Source organism: Microcebus murinus, chromosome 2, assembly GCF_040939455.1.
Source record: "Microcebus murinus isolate Inina chromosome 2, M.murinus_Inina_mat1.0, whole genome shotgun sequence".
NCBI lineage: Eukaryota > Metazoa > Chordata > Mammalia > Primates > Cheirogaleidae > Microcebus > Microcebus murinus.
In genome coordinates, this window is record NC_134105.1 from 52,071,141 (window position 1) to 52,091,786 (window position 20,646).

Here is a 20,646-nt window from a genome sequence, read left to right on the forward strand (position 1 = left end):
TAGTATATGATTTAGGTTGCAATGGTCATTAAAAAGAAGGTAGTAAACATCAGTGGAAAAAATTATTTTAATATGGGGATGACCTTCTTTGGGCTTGATTCTTAAAAGGAATGATTTTATCTCACAAAATTCTGATTATCGCTCTTACCCCATCCATGTCTTTGAACTAAGGTGAGCCACTCACTCTTATTTTGGCTACTGACCTTTAAAAAGAAAAGAACTTCAGGTCTCACGGAGCTCTTTCAAAGTAAATGGTCTTAGACAACTTCACTTCCATTGTTTCTCACTCCCTATCCACTTTTGGTACTGCCTGACTTGCATCTTCGTGGCTTTGTCTCCTGGTACTAGCATTTTATTTGCTTCTTGAATATGTTTACAAGTCTCAATATTACCGACTTCTGACCTTCAGCACTTCCTGAGGTAGGCAGAATCGTTTAGGACTCCTTTGTACATGACAGATAGCAGACCTGAATCTGCCTGAGTAAAACTGGGGAAGCTATTGTTTCCTGCTATGGTTTGACTGTATGTGTCTCCTCCCCAAATCCATGTTGAAACTTAATTTCCAGTGCAGTATTATTAAGAGGCGGGGCCTTTAGGAGGTTATTAGGTCATGAGGATACCTCTCTCATGAACAGGATGAAGGCCTTTATAAAAGAGTCTTCACGTGGCATTCAGCCCCTTTGCCCTTCCATCCCTTTTGCCATCTGAGGCACAGCATTGGTCCCCCCTCTGGCAGATGCAGCCAAACGGAGCCATCTTGGAAGCAGAAAACCAGGCCCTCACCAGACACCAGCCCTATTGGATCTTGGACTTTCTGGCTTCTGGAACTGTGAGAAATAAATTTCCATTGTTTACAAATTACCTAATCTTGTTATTTTGTTATAGCAGCACAAACGGACTAAGTTCCTCTAACCATGGAGAGGTCAAGAACAACAGGAAAAATGTGCGGAAAAGCTGGCTGTATCTCCTCTCTCTCCAAGTCAGTTTCATTCTGTCCTACACACAGGCTTTTTCCAGGATGTCAAGAACATGACTGCCCAAGGCTTCAAGTTTACATTCTTACAACTTGAGTATCTATGAGGAATAGACTCCTCACTCCAGCGTCAGTTTCTTTCCTTTTTTTTTTTTTTTTTAGGTTTCTTTTGAATCCTTTTTTTTTCTTTTTATTTCATCATATTATGGGGGTACAAATATTTTTAAGATTATATATATTGCCCTTGCCGCCCCTCCCCACCCCCAGCCGTGTCAGAGCTTCCAGTGTGTCCATCCTCCAGGTGGTGCACATCGCACTCATTATGTAAGTACACATCCATCCCCTCCTCCCCCTCCCACCTGCCCACCTCAGATAAAAGGTTTTTGGGGTTTTTTTTTGACATTTTGGTTACTTTTTATATCTTTGCCTCTCCCTAAGAAAGGTTAGAGGCATGCCTTTCCACTCCACAATGCTCACCACATCCCTAAGATGTGGGTCTACCCCCCCATCCCTGGTGAACACTACCACCATTTGAGCACCATAGTTTTAATCAGTCAATACCAATTTGATGGCGAGTACTTGTGGAGCCCATTTTCCTGATCTTGTGTCACCTCACTTTGGATAATGGGCTTAAGCTTAATCCAGGATAGTATAAGCAGTGCTAACTCGCTGTCATTTCTTAGAATTGAGTAGTATTCCATTGTGAACATATGCCAAATTTTGATTATCCACTCATGAATTGATGGGCACTTGGGTTGTTTCCATGTCCTTGCAATAGTGAATTATGCTGCCACCAGGTTCAGATTCTTGACTCCCAGAGAAGAACTCTAATTGGCCCCACTTGGTGAATGGCTGGGAAATACAGTTGGCTCCACTTGGGCTGAACATCTCACTCTTGACCAGTCATTGTGGGTAAAGAGGTGTGTAGTCATGTTGGCAGATCATGCAGCCATTTCTTCTTCATGAAGGTGCATAGTGAGAAGAAGAGAATTTCCCCCCAAAAGGGGAGAGTTGCATTACCAGAAGAAAGGAGAAATATTGGACCCAAAAAGCAGTTAAAGTTCACAAAACAAATTTATATGTGTCTAATTTCAAAGTTAAGCCATGGGCTTAGATGTAGAGTCATAGAGACATAGAGTCACACATATGTGAGTCCAATCCCCACCTCTGATATTTGCTGTTTTCTTGGACAAGCATTTACTACTTGTGAGTCTTTATCCCCTCATTTGTAAAATGGGAATAGAATATCCAACAGATAGGTTTGGGGGAATTACATGAAATAATGGTCACAAAGTACTTAGAAGACTGCCTATAGAAAAAGTTTAATAAACTCTGGCTGTTAACATGGTGCTCTGTGGTTTTGTTCCTGGATGCTCTAGTAATACCACCAAACCAGAACTGGCCAAACCAGAACTGGTCCCAGAACTGGCTTCTGGGACCCAATCTGAGAGGCAGTTTGCTGAGCTTACATTCCTACTGGGATTTTCCCAGGCCTCTCTGGGGAGATCAAAGAAGAAATGTTTATGCTTCCTCAAATTTCTTCACTGATGAAAGATAGGCAAAATAAAACATGATATATTTATTTATAAAATAATTATTGAGCACCAGAAATGTATCTGGCATTATGTTATTTGTTGTAGGAAATGTCAAAGAAGGGGAAGGTATGGTCCCTTTCTTGTAGATTTCTTTTGGAATGTTCACTAATATACATGAAATAATGAAGACATGACTTAGGCTATTTGATGGTTAATTTTTTTTTTTTTTTTTTTTTGAGACAGAGTCTCGCTTTGTTGCCCAGGCTAGAGTGAGTGCCATGGCGTCAGCCTAGCTCACAGCAACCTCAAACTCCTGGCTCAAGCAATCCTCCTGCCTCAGCCTCCCAAGTAGCTGGGACTACAGGCATTCGCCACCATGCCCGGCTAATTTTTTGTATATATATATATTAGTTGGCCAATTAATTTCTTTCTATTTATAGTAGAGACGGGGTCTCGCTCTTGCTCAGGCTGGTTTCGAACTCCAGACCTCGAGCAATCCGCCTGCCTCGGCCTCCCAGAGAGCTAGGATTGCAGGCGTGAGCCACCGCGCCCGGCCTTGATGGTTAATTTTATATGTCAACTTGATTGAGCTAAGGTATGCACAGATAGCTGGTAAGATATTATTTTTATTTGTATCTGTGAGGGTATTCCCAGAAGAGATTAGCATTTGAATCAATAGAACTGAATAAAGAAAATTGTCCTCACCAATGTGGGTAGGCATCATCAAATCCACTGAGGGCCTGAATAGAACAAAAAAAGCAGAGAAAAGGATGAATTTTTTTCTCTGCTTGAGCTGGGACATCCATCTTCTTCTGCCCTCAAACGTTGGCCCCTGGTTCTTAGGCCTTTGGTTTGTAAGAGAACTGCACCACCAGCTTTCCAGGGCTCCAGCTTACAGACTGCACATCATGGGACTTCTCACAGCCTGCATCATTGCATGAGCCAACATATCTCTGTGTGTGTGTGTGTGTGTCTCTCTCTCTCTCTATATATATATACATATATATATCTGTGTGTCTGGAGAACCTTGACTATAAAACCAAAGGCTGACTTGGTACATGCAGTAGGAGTTAAGAGAAAAAAAGCTCCATGTGCTTGGATTTCTGGGGAAAATTGGAAATCAACCTTGAAGAAAAGATGACATTTATTAAGATAAAGGTAGGCACTCCAGGTTAACCACTTCAGTACGGTGCTCACTGGCCGCTTAACCTCGCCCACAGCCGGCACTCATAGTCCGCACGATAGTGTGTGCTGTGCATTGACTACCAATCCGTTTTACTCTTGTGTGATGAGGAAAGCTTGAAAGCACTGAAGAAGCTTGTTTTACTTTACAGGCAGCTTTACTTGTAATGTAAATCAGAATAGGTAACATATACATATATGTTTTCATTACATTATTTTTAAATGTTCACAATTTTATTTTGATAAATGAAAAATTAGAAAAGCCACATCACGGCTGTCGGCTAAAGTTGCTGCGCGCGTTCATCTGTGGGTGTCGACTATAGTCGCCGCTGGTTTTGAAGTGGTAAGTAAGTGCCAGGAGAAAATGGCTAGAGCAAAACGAATCAGGCTATTGAGCTTTGGGGGAGATATTGGTTCCATTCACTTTACCACACAACTATACAGATTTTACTCCCAAGACTATGAGAGGTGAATAAGGAAGACCAGTAGTACTAGGAGTGAAAATATGAGGCTAAATCACACACAAGATGTATTAAAACATATGTATGGTATGTGGAGGGTGAAGAGTGTATAAAGAAAATAAGGAAATATATGGTGTGAAATATTAAATATAAACAAAGATTAGGCCCAAAATGTGACTATATTTTTGGTGACTAAGACACAATAAAAACTAAGGTCACTGGAATTGAGAAAGTCCAGGAACTATAAGATAGGTATGTTGAATCGTGGAAGGGATGCTGACATCATGAACAATGAGGACAGGTGGTGACATAAAGAGGACTATGATACAGTTGCTGAAGTCATAGTGAGAAATTTTACTTAGAGCTGGTCTTGGATTGGTTAAAAAGAGAGAGGGAGAGAGAGAGAGCAGGTAGGATGTACTTTACAAGATATTTTTGACAGTGACAATAAATGAATAGTAGAGAAGTTAGGGTGGTAAAGTAAGAAAATGCCAACCCTCCTCTTCACCCAGTGAGTTGAGGATGAAAAGCGTGCATGAGGAAGGAAAATGGCCTCCACTAGAGTGGATATAAAGAAAAGAGGAAGTATGTATTTAAAAAGAAAACAGGATTGAGTTTAGGCAAGTTAATGCTAAAGTTTAGCTATAGGAGTTCTTGTCCATTATTGAATAGGATACCCAAACAGAACATTAAAAGGGTTATTGGAGGAAAAATTAAAATTAGGGAGAGATGAGGATGGAGGCGGGGTTGGAAAAGGATAGATCTGTACGAATATTTACATATTTACCTTACTTGCCCATGAAAGGGTAGCTCAAGCAGTACCTCTTCTAGGAAGCCATTTTTGTCTTCCCTCTACCCCACTAGTTCCTTCTTTGTGTTGCCTTAGCTCTGAACACTTAAAAATTTGCACTGTAATTGTTGGTTTGCTCATCTGCCTCTTCTCTGCACTATAAGCTTCTTAAAAGTTTTTATTCTTTCTCATCTTTGTGTCCCCAGATCTGACACAATCCTAGGCATAGATAATTCTTAACATATATTTGTTGGGTTAAAGAATGAATGAATGAGAGTCCAGTGCTGATATGTACCTTTAGCACATAACCTCTTGAACTTAACCCATCCCCCTTTCTCACAGTGTTCATTGGGCTGTCCATTGGAAATACGATGTGAGCCATATATACAATTTGCTAGTAGACACATTAAAAATAAACAAGTGAAATTAATTTAATAATATATTTTATTTAACCAAATATATAAAACATTATCATTTCAACATGTAAGCAATATAAACATTATTGACATACTTTACATTCTTTTTGTTTTGTACTCTCTTCAACATCTGGTGTGTATTTTACACTTATATCACATCTCAATCCATACTAAGCACATTTTTCAAATGCTAAATGTCCACATGTAGCAATTGGCTACCATATTATGCAGTGCAGTTCTATTAACAGGTTCTAGAGACTACGGAGTTCTTTCCTTTTCGATGGTCTGTGCACTTGGAGTTATCTCTGTTTGAAGTATTCTTCCTCTAGCTCTTTTTAAGAATATATATTTTTGAATATATCATCTATAAAAGATTATATGTACACATTACAATGGGCTGAATGTTGATGTCCTCCTAAAATTCATGTTGAAATCCTAACCCTCAAAGAGATAGTATTAGGAGGTGGGGCCTTTAGGAGGTGATTAGGTGATCACCACCAAATTAGATGAACCACAGAGTGGGCCCTCATCGACATTTAATCTACTAGCACCCTTGCGCTAGTGAATACAGAGAACAATAAAATGAGGAGCAAAAAAAGAAGAAAAGAACACAAGGAAAAAAAATCTACTGGCACCTTGATCTTGGGCTTTCCAGCTCCAAAACTATGAGAAATAAATTTCTGTTGTATATAAGTCACCTAGTTTATGGTATTTTGTTATAGCACCCTAATGGATTCAGACACATATAATGTACATACATATATAGATATTTATATACATGACGTATACAAATAGTATAGAGATTAACACAATGAAAGTTTAGTTTTTGCAAATTCAAAGTCAAATGAAAATCAGACAGCTCTGACATTTTCAAGGAAAAGAAAGATTTAGAGAATTTGCAGGATGTTTGTAAATGTCAGGCTTAAAAAATTCCACTGGCCTTAATTTAGTCATATGACCCCATGCACATGCAAGGAAGGCTGACAAATACAGTCTTCCTGTGTACCCTGATAGAGAAAATGGTGTAATGAGCATGTTGTATGGCTGTCTCTGACACAATTCTATTTTTTTTCTTCCTAATTTTTTGGCTGGTATCAATGGAACAGTGTTAGATACTAAATAACAGGGATGACAAAGAACAATTAAGTCTCAGTCCTGACTTTTATTCCTGATAATGAAAATTTTTTCATTATGTCTCCATTTAACAAGGTAGTAGATTTTTGGATTTATATTTGTATATTTCATCATCCTAAAGAAGTTTTTATCTTTAAGATTTTTATTTATTTAATGAGCAATATATGCCTAAATTTGTCAAAAATATCTTTCTAGCAACTATGGAGATAATAATATAATTTTCTTTCTGATAGCTTAATATTGTGCATTATATTAGTAGATTTCTTAATGTTGAGCTATTTTTCTAACTCCTAGAATAAAGTCTAATATATTATGATAAAATATAAAATATTTTTGAAAAGCTCTATATGTTTGCAGCGAATTTATTTAAATTTTTTGGCATCAATATTCACAAGTGAGATTGAGCTATAGTTTATTTTAATTATTTTTGTCATGTTTCATAATTCATGAAGTAAAGCTTTATGGAGGTTTTTCTCTTTTTATAGTTTCTTGAACTGTTAAAGTTGCTTCTGAGTTAACTGATTCTTCAGAGAGAAAGATTTGCACTATGCTTGGGCCAGTTGCTACTGTTGTTGGCTGTCTCTGCTTCAAGCATATTGCCACTTGGCTATTAATGTTCAGTCCTGACAATACTCATTATACCATTGATTAGAACATTTAAAAATATTTAATAAGAATGTTTTTACTACTTTCATGCACTCTTTCAGGTTCTCAGTATGCTCTTTCCTCATACCAATCTGCTCTTGTTTATTGCTGTTGTATTCCTGAAATTATATCAAAACTAAAAAGTATATTTTTTAAAAAAATGCCGCTCCAATTTTATACATTACCTTTGCTTCGGTAAGCTATGGTTGTTTATTTTCCTCCTCTCTTACAACTGTTGATTGTCTTTATGTATTCAGTCTTTGTTGCTTATCTTTATCAATGTAGGTCTAGATTAAGCAGCACCCCTAGGTGGTAGAAATTCCTTCATCACTCAGATAGGTATGAATCCATGGCTCTCTGGGCAGGCTTAGGCCAATGGGTGGCAAGCATAGCAGGGCATGTCTTGCCTTTGGTGTAAGTGGGCCAGCAAGCAGGGTGTGCCCCCCAGGGAGGAGGAAGGTGACTATATGGTCTATAGGTTTCTCTCTAGACATAGCAAGTGAGCATGTATGAATAACCTCTCCAGGAGGCTGCATAGGATTTAGGTGGCATTCTGAGTCCCCCTGCAACCATGAGTCCTTTTGTAAGCCTTACTTTAGGTACACTGCGTAGTGTCTACATGGTGAATAACTTTTGTTTCCCCACATGTATTCTATTCTTTTTTTTTTTTTTTTACATTTTTTTTTTATTTCGGCATATTGTGGGGGTACAGATTTTAAGGTTTCAATAAATGCCTATTCTATTCTTAATAGCACCCTTTCTTCCTTTGATATCTTGTCTACCCCTCCAATCATATTAGAGGTTCATACTATTAAGAGTTGTTTGTCATAAAAAATTGTTTTTCACCCTCACCATGTTTAGTCACAGTAGTGAGCATATGACTAAGTCCAATGTGAGTTTTGATTTAAATAAACCATCATGAGACTGCATCAACATGGTCCCATTGATTGGTCCAAAGTGTGAACAATGATCTAAGCCAGGCTGATCAAAAACTTCTTTGGAAGTTTTTGAAGGAGATCTTGGATAGTCAAGTTGTAAAGATTTGAACTTAGAGGACGCTAATAGCCAGGTCCCTGATTATGTGAAGAAAAACTAGTAAGAAAAGAAGCTGACATGTTGGGATAAACAGAAAGACTTCTGAGTACTTGGTTCTGGTGACAGTTTCCTGGAATGTCCTGCTTCCTGCTTTCCCTCAGTTGTTCATTTCTTCATATAATTCTATGAGCCACCCCAATAAAGCCTCTTTTTGCTCACATTAGTTCAAGTTGGAGTTCTTTTATTTTAACCATAAGTGTAGGAGTATGGACATACACACACACACATACACACACGAGATATATGTATCTCTCTTTCATCTATAGTATTCCATGGAAATCCAATTCTTTAATCTTGCTGATTTCCAGGGCTTGATCAATATTCTCTCTTCTACATTCATTGAATTATCTCAACATTTGGGCCACAATTTAAAGTACTATCCTTGTTCTTCAGCAAAACCATTTTTTTCCAAAAACCTATGATATGATTGGCAGAGAAGGACCTTAACGATCTTTAACTACACATCCCTTTCTTGGTCCTCCTTTGCCAATCATGTCTGCACACTTTTGTTTTTCCTCCAAATATCTGCTGACCAAAAGAATCTTTGAACTGACTCTATCTAGTTTTCTTGCTGCAAATCTAAACCAAACCTGGTATGCGACCATACTAAATCTAGCTGAGAGGTTTATTGTAACACACTGTAAAACTTACACTGGAGACAGGCAGACCAGGTTTCTCTGGCTTTCTGGCTTCCTTACATCTCTAACAATGGCCCCTACTCCCTCTTCCCAGTGCTTGATTTTACATGAGGCTTTTCTCTTACATAGAACTCCCTGTCTTCTTTAGAACTGCCACTCCATGCCCTTTCCAATTTTTTTCTGAACTCTAAAATCTCATCTCTGTAAGAAAACCTTCCCTAATTAACCTCATTTGGTTCTAATCACTCTTCTACTTAGCAGCCTCTCAGAATTCTTCAACATATTACACCTCTGGCTGCATCACCTGGTCTCTTGCTGCGTTGTTCTCTGTGCATGCAGTACAACTCCCATTTGCCTGCAAACTTCTCTGATGCATCTGCGAGCCCTTGGGTGGTAATAATACTAACGCTAAAAAGCTAACATGGCGGGCTTATTATGCTCCAGACACAATGCTAAGTAATTTACTGGCAGAGTATTTAGAGCACTGTTTGTAAGTAAGCCATTAATACAGGTTTGTTATTCTACTATTTATAGCCCAATTAGCTTGGTATTATTATTATCTCCATTTCACAGATAAGAAAACTATGGGGCACAGAGAGTTACCATAACTTGCCTAGGGTCACAGAGCTCCTTAATTGGCAGAGACAAAACTTGATCCCAGTCTGTTTGACACCAATATCTATCCATGTTCTTAATCATTACAAAAAAATTTTGCTAAATACACACACACACATCAATTCATTTTGCAATAGTACCGCTGCAGTTTTCAGAACAGTGTAAGTTGTACTCAAGGCAGGTTTTACTTTGGCATTAATTCCCCCTTTTAAAATTCAACTGCCTTAGAGATATAAGGAAAAAGTCACAAATATTTTTATCTCCCTAGAGATTTTTATTTTGAAATTTAGGCCACTGAAATATGTGTCCTTAGGGAAAACAATGGTTTGATTTTCAAAATTTCTAAATTGCTAAGGAACTGAGTCTTTGCTTTTAACTATTAATACGCAGCTTCCGTCAGCCTCTTCAGTTATATTTTCTTTAGCATTTCTCAGCCACCAATACCTCATATTTGCTCAGGCAGGAAGAGTGAGACCATGTCAAGGCTGAACAATGTTAGAAACGCATGGGTATATTGACACTACAAATGATTAATAATGGTATTAGAGACTCAACCCCGATCAAGCAATACATCTTCTTAAAGTTATTTTGAGTACATTTCCATTAGATGCTCCTCACAATGGCTCTGTACTGTTACAGCTTTCCTCCTGGTCCTGTTGTGAGGTTACAGAGGGAGAAATGCCCACTTCTGATGTCGTCTCTCCTGGGTTCTCAAGAGGCCTTTCCCCTCCCACTCCTCTCCCTCCCTTCTTCTCCTCCTTCTCCCTCTCCTAGGCTGCCCTGCCCCTTTCTTCCTTGGCTGTCTGAGCCTGCTTGGAGGGAGCCGAGGCTCGCTGGACCCTGGGGCCTGGGGCCCTCTGAAAGGCTGCCGGGTCTCTGCGGAGCAGTCAGGTGACAGACTCTCAACCCAACCAGCCCTGGTGCCACAGCTCTCCCCACAGCGCCCGGATCCCATCTCTGGAAGTTACGAGCCCGGGGCTCCGCCCACCCCTCCAGCCAAGCCAGACACAGTCGCCTCCCTCGCGATTTCCCCCGGGCCGAGCGAATGGGCTTGAAGGCGACTCCAGATGCGGGAGGCGCATCGCGAAAAACGTGTCATTGAGAAGAAAGTCCGTTTCCTACAGGGACTGCAGTTGGCAGCTGCAGCCACAGTCGGTTGCGAGACAGGCTCCCCACCTGGGGAAGCGAGGCGGCTCGCGCGCGCGCTCGGCGGGAGGACGCGGCGGCGGGACTCGAACCGGGTCGTCGGGGGGCGCCCCGCGGGGTCCCGTCTGCGGCCGGGCCGGCCAGCCCGGGCTGGAGCCGGCGGAAGCCGGCGAGCACAGCTGTCTTCGCTTGGACTGAGGCCTCCGCTCCCTGCCGGCTCCCCTCTCTCCCGCCTCCCGCCCCAGAAATGATCTCAAGCGTTGCGCGTTTGATTCCAGAGCCCCACTCGGGTGGGTTCTTTTGTCTCTTTGTTTTAATGACAGTCCCCAGCTCTCCGGCATGTCATGCGCAATTAATTCCCTGGCTCTCCCGAAGGCAGCTGGGGTGAAATTTCTTCTGCATCATCCTTTTGGGGATAATTGTTTGTGATGTGACGTCAGCTGGATTGGTTTCCCCCCTCGCGTGGGGGAGAGCGGGGAGACAGGAGCGAGGCGCACAGATGTGCGCGGAGGCCACAGACACTGCCGTCTGGAATTCCTTCAGGGCAAAGGGGGATTGCAATTGGAAGGGGGGCTTCAAAGTGTGCTGCTGCTGAGATTTCAGGCTGCACAGAATTATTGAGAAGTTTTTCCTAAAAAAAAAAAATCCTCTCCGCAGCGAGCTACTTACGTGCTCCTTTCATGCCCGAGCCCCCAGTTAAGGTGGCAGCGCCTGATCATTAATCTCGGGCGCCCAGCCGCGGCTGCGGGCTGGAGACGGCGGCGAGGAGGGGCGGGGGCGCGCGTTCCCAGGTGGGGAAGGGGCCGCGTGTTTGGTGACGGGCGGGAGGCGGCGGGGGCGGCCGGGCTGGGGCCGGGAAATAGGTTCCGAGCGCTCTCCGGGGGTATTGTGTCAGGAGATGCGGGCTGGCTACCATGTGACGCGGGCCAGAGCTGAAGGGATTGGCCGAGGCGGCGCAGGCGGCGCAGCTCGGCCGGCTCGCTTTTCCTCTCCCTTTCTCTCTCAGCATCTTCCTGGTGGCCTGTAGGTGAAGCAGCACCGGCAGCATCCATGGCCTGTCTTTCGGGTTAACACTTGTCTCCTCTGGCTCCTCCCGGCAGCGGACAGAGCAGACCTCAGCAGCGGCGGCGTGGGGAGGACTTAGCCGGGACCTGGAATCGTATCCTCCTGTGTTTCCTCAGACTCCTTGGAAATTAAGGAATGCAATTCTGCCACCATGATGGAAGGTAAGGATGCTTTCTGCTGGGGTTGACTGGCTTCCGGCAAGGTTTGGGCAGAACGGGATTCAAGAACGTGTGCAGCCTGCTGTCTGTGGCGGTCCTGGAGCCTGGTTGCCAAGGTTCTGCAAGCTGAAATGCTGCAGTTTGCTTGCAGCGGACCACAGGGCTCAGACGAACGGAATCAAACCACAGGGCTTCTGCCTGGCTCAGAACCTACAGAGCTCCCAGCTCCTCAGAGAGAGAGAAGCCTAAAGTGTTCGCAGGGAGCTGAGATAGAGCTAGGAAAAGAGCTTGCAGAGCAAATAAGTTGGGTGAGAAGATAAGGCTTTCTGTCCTGGGTTCCTGGGACTACACTGATTAAACATTTACAATGGAAACTTGTTTTCTGAAATTGACATTAGACGGGAGAGGTCATTGACAGAGTTATCCATACTGTCATTTTCAGTGGACTGTTTAAATAATTTTTTTTTACTTCTCGTAAGATATTTTTATCTCTGCAATTTACATCATATTGCTGGGATGAGGGGCACAGCAAATTTGGTCTATAAACTGTAGTTTTATGAGGATGGCATTGCAACAGAATGAGTAATATACGGAAAATATCCGGGCCTCTTGGCTTCTGATTCAGGGTCTTATCAGGTTAAAAAAAATTTTGTGCTTCCAAATGCTTTTCTGTGCAATGGTTCTTAGCCAAGCATCAGATGATTACTTGCTGATTATCTTTTGCATTTAATATTAAGTGTAAGGAGGAAGTTTCCCTGGGGAGATGCTATTTAAACTATATTTTATTCTACTAAATTACCCTTCCCAGCTTGAAATAGTGACAGCAAGGATTGCCTCAAAAAAGCAGCAAGCTGATCAGGAAAGAAGCAAGCAGCTCTATGCTGGTTTTGATTTTCTGTTTTCACACTACAGGCTGGTGCAAAACTCCTGGCCTTTCCTAAGATGACAGGCAGAAATTTGTCCCCAGCCTGGATTTCACAATGCAGAATTGAGTGCATAATGGGTCTCAAATCAGCCATGAAAATGGCAGAGAGGCCACCTCTTAAGCCAAGGTCTGTCCTATGGATTTTAACCGTTCCTCAGAAATTTACCAAAATGGAATAAGAGGAGGATGGTTTCACAAAAACAGCAGTGTAGCCCATACTTATTTGACAGAAATGAATTCTTTTTGCTTTCTCTGTCATCATGTCAAACGTTGCTAATGTGATTTGAGGGAGTAAAGAATTCTAGAGTCAAAACCCAGAGATTTTAGAAAATAGCTTTAAAAGAGAGATTGGGTAACATTTTGTTATGGAGCTTGGTCTTGTTTGCAAAGGGCTCTCAAGCTAGTTCTTTAAATACAGGCCTAAATGAACTGAGATTGCTAATACTCTCAGATTAAATCATTTTTGTTAATTCAAAATGGACTTAATCTTTGAATAATAAGACAAGACAAACAGAAAGAGTATTATTTATGTACTTTTCAATTAAAAGCTCATTGGATTATCCTCTTAAAAAAAATCTTGTGTATAGAAAGAAGGGTACTATATTTCTCCAGATAAATTTCATATAGCACTTTTAAAAAATGCATCTGCACACATTCTAACTTCAATCGAGAATTGGAAAATCTTTCCTTTTACTTCTTGCCTTGCCAACTAAGGAGCCAAATTGTCTTCTTTTTAAAGGTAGTAAAATTTTTTTGATGCTCATTAATAATTCTCCTGGTAATATGGTCTATTGTGCCATCCCAGAATGTCAGTTCAAAGCCCTGTGATAAGCTTATCTGAGCTGCCTAAACTGAAATGAGAACTGTAACAAAGACTTGTGTTGGAGCTGAATTAGCACTATTGCTCTGGGTTTGCCAAATTTATCTAATGAAGGATGTTATCTTAGCACTGGTATGAATTAGAGGTGACACTATGGATACAATTGCCTTCCATCAGATCCTTGCAAGAGAAATTGGACAGGTGTTTCCACTGGCTTAAAAATTTCCATGAAACTATTTTTTTCTACCCATAGTTCCTATTTAAATGCCTTTTGAGCTTTATTATCATAATGGTTCTGTGACCTTAGAAAGCAGGTAGGAACCTTAACCGAAGATCAATTTGCCCGTCAATGGCCTTCCAACTTAGTTGTCAGTCTTTTTAGCAACGTATATTCTTGTTTCTGATATTGCACCCTAGGATTTCACCTTTGAAATGCTGTTACTCTGAAGGTGTGGTATATCATTATTGTTTCCACTTCACTCATCCCTAGAGAAAGCCATGTTGTTACATCTATTGCAGTAACCTTGGAAAGATAAGGAACCCCCTAAAAGGCACCCTAAAATCCTATCATGGCAGCCCTCTGCTGAAACATCCGTGAACTCTGAGAATGTGCCACCAAACATCTAGATAGTTAAAATGATGTTTATTCTCAACTAGATGTGTCACTCACACACACACACACACACACACACACGCAGTCCTCCACACAAACTTATTTCTAGAGGGGGAGAGAACATACATTTGCCCTCGTGTGTGCATTTCTATATTGCTAAAGTGTTTTAGTGAGCTGGAAAAGCAAGGCCATGGCAACTTTTCAGAGCCACTTCTCTACTATGTGTAAAGCAAAAGTAAACAAATATTCAGCAGAAGAGGTCACAGTAAACTGTTTTTGTTTGTGTGGAACAGGATATAGGCTTCATTCATACAATGCCTATTGAAAGTCCTGGTCATAGATAAGGAATGTCACTACCTCCCCAGTGATTCCAATGTTGTGTGAAGCAGCAAAATAATTCCGCAGGGGCCTCAAGCAGGTTATCAGTAGTTTGTGGCTTCATGGTTCATTTCACCATGAACCAAATATATATATATATTTTTTTTTTATTTAAATATATATATATATATATACACATATATATATATTTTAAGGGACTTGATCCATTGCTTCCTGTGTACTGTATTTTTTGGCAGTGGTTGGTAATGAGTTGTTTCTTTCCTGAAGAAAGCCACATGATGTGGAGCCTTAGGTAGTGTGAATATGAAGAGAAAGAGGGTAAGCAAAAGGAATTATTCACTAAGGAATATGTGCATTGGCTAAGCTTACAATGCAGTCTATGTGTTAGGGCAACTATTCAAGGACTATTTTATTTATACATCATTATTATTAAAGTTTGAAAATGGCATTTTTTAAGCTGTGCTTCCTAAGATAAGTGGAACCAAGTCAGGGTTTCTGAGGGTATCTATTTATTTGTGAGGCTGTCTGGAAAGTACTTTCCAGTCCATGCAGACCTGACTGAAGGCGTTTTGTGTTTCTAATTCCATATTCAGGCTATTAGGTGCTATTATATACAGAAAGATATGTTTCTGAGTGCCAATAGTTTAATTCCATACAGCAATTTTAAAAATTAACAAGCCTATTTTTAAGGGCCTACTGGGTTTAACTGCAATGTACAGGGGAACTTAATAAATTGTATTTATTTACTACTTACAATAACTTTAAAATAATTAGTCTGTATACAATGCCTTTTGCAGAACTTTTTCTAAATTCCAAAAATAAAAAATAATACACTGAGGCAAAAAAAAAAAATGGTGGAATGGATTTTGAACCCAAATCCATTTCATAATAAAGCTTGTATTTTTGACCTTCTAGAAACCTTTTCTTTTTACTTTGTGTCATAGTGGGTATGTTAGCCTAATTAAAAAATAGGCCTTATTTTCTGTGGTGGCATATTCTGTCTCTCTGTCTTAAATATGAGTACCCACAGAACCATACTCTGTAATTCTTTGTTAATGCATTTTATGTCCAAAATTATTATTTAGAAAATTTTGCATAATTCAAGATTATTGAACTTCTGTTGTTTCAATAAGCCTTATAAACAGTTAAGGATTTTTTTACATCTAGAAATGAAATCTTATAATATTTGGTACATTCTTTGATGTGATCAAAAAGGAACAAAGCATCTTGAAACTGGAGGTGTTCACTTTATAGTTAGCTAAGAAGTTTTAAAGGGAATGTTTCTCACTCTCCTACTGATTTCCTTCCCTTAAATGGTGAAATTACTTTAGAAAACCTAAGCATGCATATGAGATGCTAATATATGTTCTATCACTTATGTAATTTCTCTCCTTCCCCAGGGCTTTGTGTCAGAAAGAGCTTCTTTGGATGTATATGTTCCCATCCAAATTCCAGGGGTCAACTTTAAATCTCTAAAAAGAATATGTAGTTTTAAAAAAAAATTAACTTAGATAAACCATGCCAGAAGACTCTGGCTAATTCTTTCTGTTACATTTCACACATACACTATCCATGTTTCAAATAAACACGTTGCAAGAAGTCACTAACTCACAATTTTTATGTTCCTGAAAGTGTATTTATTTGTGAGTTGGTTAGCTGGAACATATTTTCCCATAGGAATAATGATATAAATGATGGTGAAAGTCTCACACTAGTCCACCAAAGTCTATTAACCAAATGTCTAGCTAAAAATACTAAATATTTTCCATGAAATGTGTAAAGAATAGTATGGTTACCATAGTAATAAGCCAGAAGAGAATGATGGCATTAGATGTGTTTTTAATTTTGAATGTTGCTATTTAAGGGAAAGAAGCTTTAATTAGAAGCCAATGAGAAGCTATGGAGAAAATTGATAGAAATTTCTAGAAAATGTTTAGATATTTTCAGAAGTTTTAGAGACTCATAACACTGGGTTTTTCAATTATATTCAATTTTACTTCCATACTTGTGGCTTACCTTTTCTCGATTCAATTTTATCCTATGAACCTGCTAAATTATGAGTAAAGTCATTACATAAGCCCATAAATGGAATTAAGAGTGGGAAAGAGAATTTAGTGAGATGACTATAAATGGATTGGGAGAAAAGGGATCAGGGTTTATAATGGACCTGGGCTCATGTGTCTGAAAAAGTCCCAGAGGACAAATTAACTGAATAAGGAAGAAGTCATGGATATAAGAGAACTGGGGAGCATGGAAAGACCAGGGTCCCCCTGAGGAAAGAGTAGGGGGTCCAGCCAAGGTATTGGCCTAACTGGTTTGTATGCTGACCACCATATCTATCTATGGGCACAGAACGGTGAGCTTACCAGTGGGAGAGATGTTGTGGAAGGACCTTTAGACTTGAGAAGGGATGGGTCTCCATTCTTGGAACTCCATCAGCAGGATATTAGGAAGATATTCCATGTGTAGAATTAAACACTTCACATCATATGACTTCTTTGTTTAAAAAACTTCTATATCTTCCTATTTCTCTTAAAATACATAATCTTCAAGAGCCTGAATGCTCTGGTCCCCCGTGCCCCTTCAACCTCATCAAAGTCTCCACTCACACTGAAAGCCATCTTGACTGCCCTACAGTGTTTAAAATGAACACTTTTCTACCTCGGGGCTTTTGCTTTGCCTAAAACACTCTTTCCCCAGCTCATGGAGTCACCAATGCTCCTGTGGTCCAAGCAAAACTGCCACCTCCTCAGGAGGCCGTCCCTATCATCCTTGTCATCCCAAGCTCCCACACACACACCTTGGGCCACTGAGTCCCTCTCAGGCCCCTTTCTCCTCAGAGTTGCATTTGTGACTTGTGGTTGTTAAGCAGTGTATGGGCGGGATCTCTCACTTAAAGGCAGGCTCCGTCAGGGCAGTAATCTTGTCTGCCATATTCACCTCTGTCTCCTTAGCTCTTGGCATACTGTTAGTGCTTAATGTGTTTATTTATTGAATAAGTGAATAAAACTAGACATAAATGACACTGATGACTACATGTGGTGCATTATTAGGTATTATTTTGGGTATTATGGTGGCTATAAGAAAAATAAATGCTCAAATATATATTCTCACTGGAGAAAAAATCTATTAACATGCAACAATTAGGAAAATGACAATATATTATGATGTGCTAAATTGTGGGATATAGTTAATACATTTTGAGAAGCAAAAGTAGAGTTTATTTGAAAATATGTATATATTTGAATTATTTTGGTGAGTAGGTCCAAGGAAATGATTTCATAATGAAAAGAGACATGTTATATGGCACAGCTATTCAAATAAATCCCCAGAGTCAGTTTTGTCAATATCCTGTACGCTTTTCTTTCTCCATTTTGTCTTCCTTGTATTTCTGCCTTTCCATTCTCCACTTTTCCCATTCTTCCACTCATCTTTCCTTTCCTGAGTTCTCTTTCCTTTTTTCTGGTTTATGAACAAGCCTAAAAATGGTAGCTTCTAGAGCTATAGAGTTTGATTTGAAATCTTGTAAAGTGTTTTTAAATAAATGAATGCATGTAGATGCGTGTAACATTGTATGATGTATTTGTGTGTTCAGTGGTAAGGTCATGGTGTGACCTGTTTACTCCTGTTACTCCCGTTTGGAGAATTTGTTAATCTTAGGAACTCAATGTGTTTGCTCATTTTGTGCAGCTGGGTTTTTTGGTAGAAAGAACATGGACCCGGGAGTCAGACTTGGGTTTGTGTCTAAGTGTTGTGACTGCTTGGCTGTATGCCTTGAGAAAGTTACTTTACATTCCTGGGCTCTGTTTCCTTGCAAACAAAATGAGATAATTGATCTGCCATGCCTCTAGAACTTCCAGCTCTAAGAGTCTCTGGTGTTCACTGAATGATTGGGATTCCCCACATCTACTCACTCTAAGGTTTGAATTCTAATGATTCACTCCTTTTCCTCTTGCCTCAAAATATGCTTGTCCCTGATACACAGATAATTCAAATGCATTACCATCTGCCTTTTACTGGTTTAATTTTCTTCTATTATCATTTTGCATGTATGCCATAAGTTAGTGTTGCATCTTTGCTATACTGGGAGACAAAAAAAAATGCATTTATGCAATCCTCTTGGATAGGTCCTTATCTAGAACTTTTATTTATTCACCAAAAATTGTATATTGAATGCATGCTAGGTGTTAGCACTGTTCTAGGTGCTGTAAGTTTAGTAGTGAACAAAACAGATAAAAATTTCTGCCTATTTGGAGCTTCGTGTCTGGTGCAAGAGAGAGATGATAACAAAAATAAAGTATGGAGTATATTAGATGGGGATAAGTACTTTGGGGAAGAATAGAGTGGGGTGGATGGGGTTGCAGTTGTAAGGAGAGCAGTGATAGAAAGCCTCAATGAGAAAACACTAGGGGTAGGGGAGGGCAGGGAGTGAGCAGCTGCATAATTATCTGGAAGAAGAGTCCAAGAGGCAGGGGAAAGAGCAGGTGCACAGGCTCAGCATGGGAGTGCACTGGGCATGTGGGCAAGGGGGCCAGTGTGTCTGGATCAGAGAATGGGGCAGTGACCAGGAATGGAAATCAGAGAGGCAATATACAAATAGGCACTTATGAGTTCCTTTCAGTTTCCTTTTGCAGAAGTCACTCAGCATGAGTCTATGTGAGCCATGAGTCAAATGGCGGGTGGGCGTGCAGAATCCTGGGATTCTGATACTGGTTCTGTAAATGTCTTATCATGGTGCCTCTTGGACTTCTTCTTGCCACATATTTAAGTAAATGGATGAATGTCATATCCTTGCATTAGCTCATGGTCCCAAGCCCAGAGTTGTTTTTCCCCATTTATTTTTTATTTGTATGTATTCATGGAGTACAAGTACAATTTTGTTACACTGATATATTGCATTGTGGTGAAGTCAGGGCCTTCTATGCATCCATCACCAAAGCAACCTCCCCTCATCCACCTCCCACTCTGCCACCCTCCGAGTCTCTATTGTCTATTGTTCCACACTCTGCTCCCATGTGTACACAGTATTTAGCTCCCACTTATAAGTGAGAACATGCAGTATTTGTCTTTCTGTGTCTGAGTTGTTTCACTTAAGGTAATGCCCTCCAGTTCTATCCATGCTGCTGTAAAAGACAGGATTTCATTCTTTTTTTCATTCTTTTTTACAACTGAATAGTATTTGATTGTATGTGTGTGTGTACATATATATATATATATATATGTATGTATGTAACACACACACACACCACATTTTCGTTATCCAGGCCTCCATCGATGGGCACTTAGGTTGATCCCGTATCTTTGCTATGTGAATAGTGCTGCAATAAACATAGGAGTGCAGGTAGCTTTTTTATAAATTGATTTCTTTTGCTTTGGGTAGACACCCAGAAGTGCCAAACCCAAAGTTAGAGCTGAGAGCTCAGCAACAATTCTGGGCTTGAACAGTTCCACAGAAGTGATGTAAACCCCGTGATAAGGATCACTTCAGGATCAGAATCACACAACTACTCACAATTTTTTGATCATATACCAAAAATCTTCATTTTTATTTTTGGTCCAGATCCACTTATGTATCAGGTCTAGTATTTTAAGATTTTTAAAAGGGCCATACAGTTACCAATGTTATACATTTTTAACAGAAAGTACAAGAATGAAATTTTTCTGGTCACTTAGGACATTGTGATAAGATTATATGACATTTGCACATGCTTAAAAGTTTAAAAAATGCTTTATTCATCCAACAGGTACATCTGGAGCTTTCTCCTTAGTCTCAGGTGCAGTGCTAGGCACTGTGAAAATGACAACAAAAGAAAGGCAGCTAAGATCCCCATCATCAGGAGCATAGAGTCTAGTACATGATGTCACACTCGTGTATGTATTTTATTCTCACAAGGTCTCTGTGTGGTAGAAAGAATAAGTACAGTAGTCCATCCTTATGCACAGGGGATAAGTTCTAAGACCCCCAGTGGATGCCTGAAACCGTGGATAGTACTGAACCCTATATATAGTATTGTTTTTCCTGTATATACATGCTTATGATAAAGTTTAATTTATAAATTAGATGCCGTAAGAAATTAACAATAACTAACTATAAAA

General features: G+C 40.0%; 1 protein-coding gene across 20 annotated transcripts in view; it reads left to right on the top strand.

Annotated features, from left to right (window-relative positions):
* Positions 1–10,494: 10,494 nt before the first annotated feature.
* The window catches only part of SGIP1 (SH3GL interacting endocytic adaptor 1), a 195,237-nt gene continuing 185,085 nt past the window's right edge, over positions 10,495–20,646 (top strand). For 7 of the 20 annotated variants that reach the window (XM_012767182.2, XM_075999154.1, XM_075999163.1 and 4 more), the window contains exon 1: positions 11,559–11,856. In XM_012767182.2, the coding sequence (XP_012622636.1) occupies positions 11,847–11,856 (10 nt within the window). In that variant the 5' untranslated portion in view covers positions 11,559–11,846. Of the gene's footprint in view, positions 10,921–11,557; positions 11,857–20,646 lie in introns of those variants that run through there. The other 13 variants (XM_075999138.1, XM_075999146.1, XM_075999144.1 and 10 more) reach the window with 4 other exon arrangements.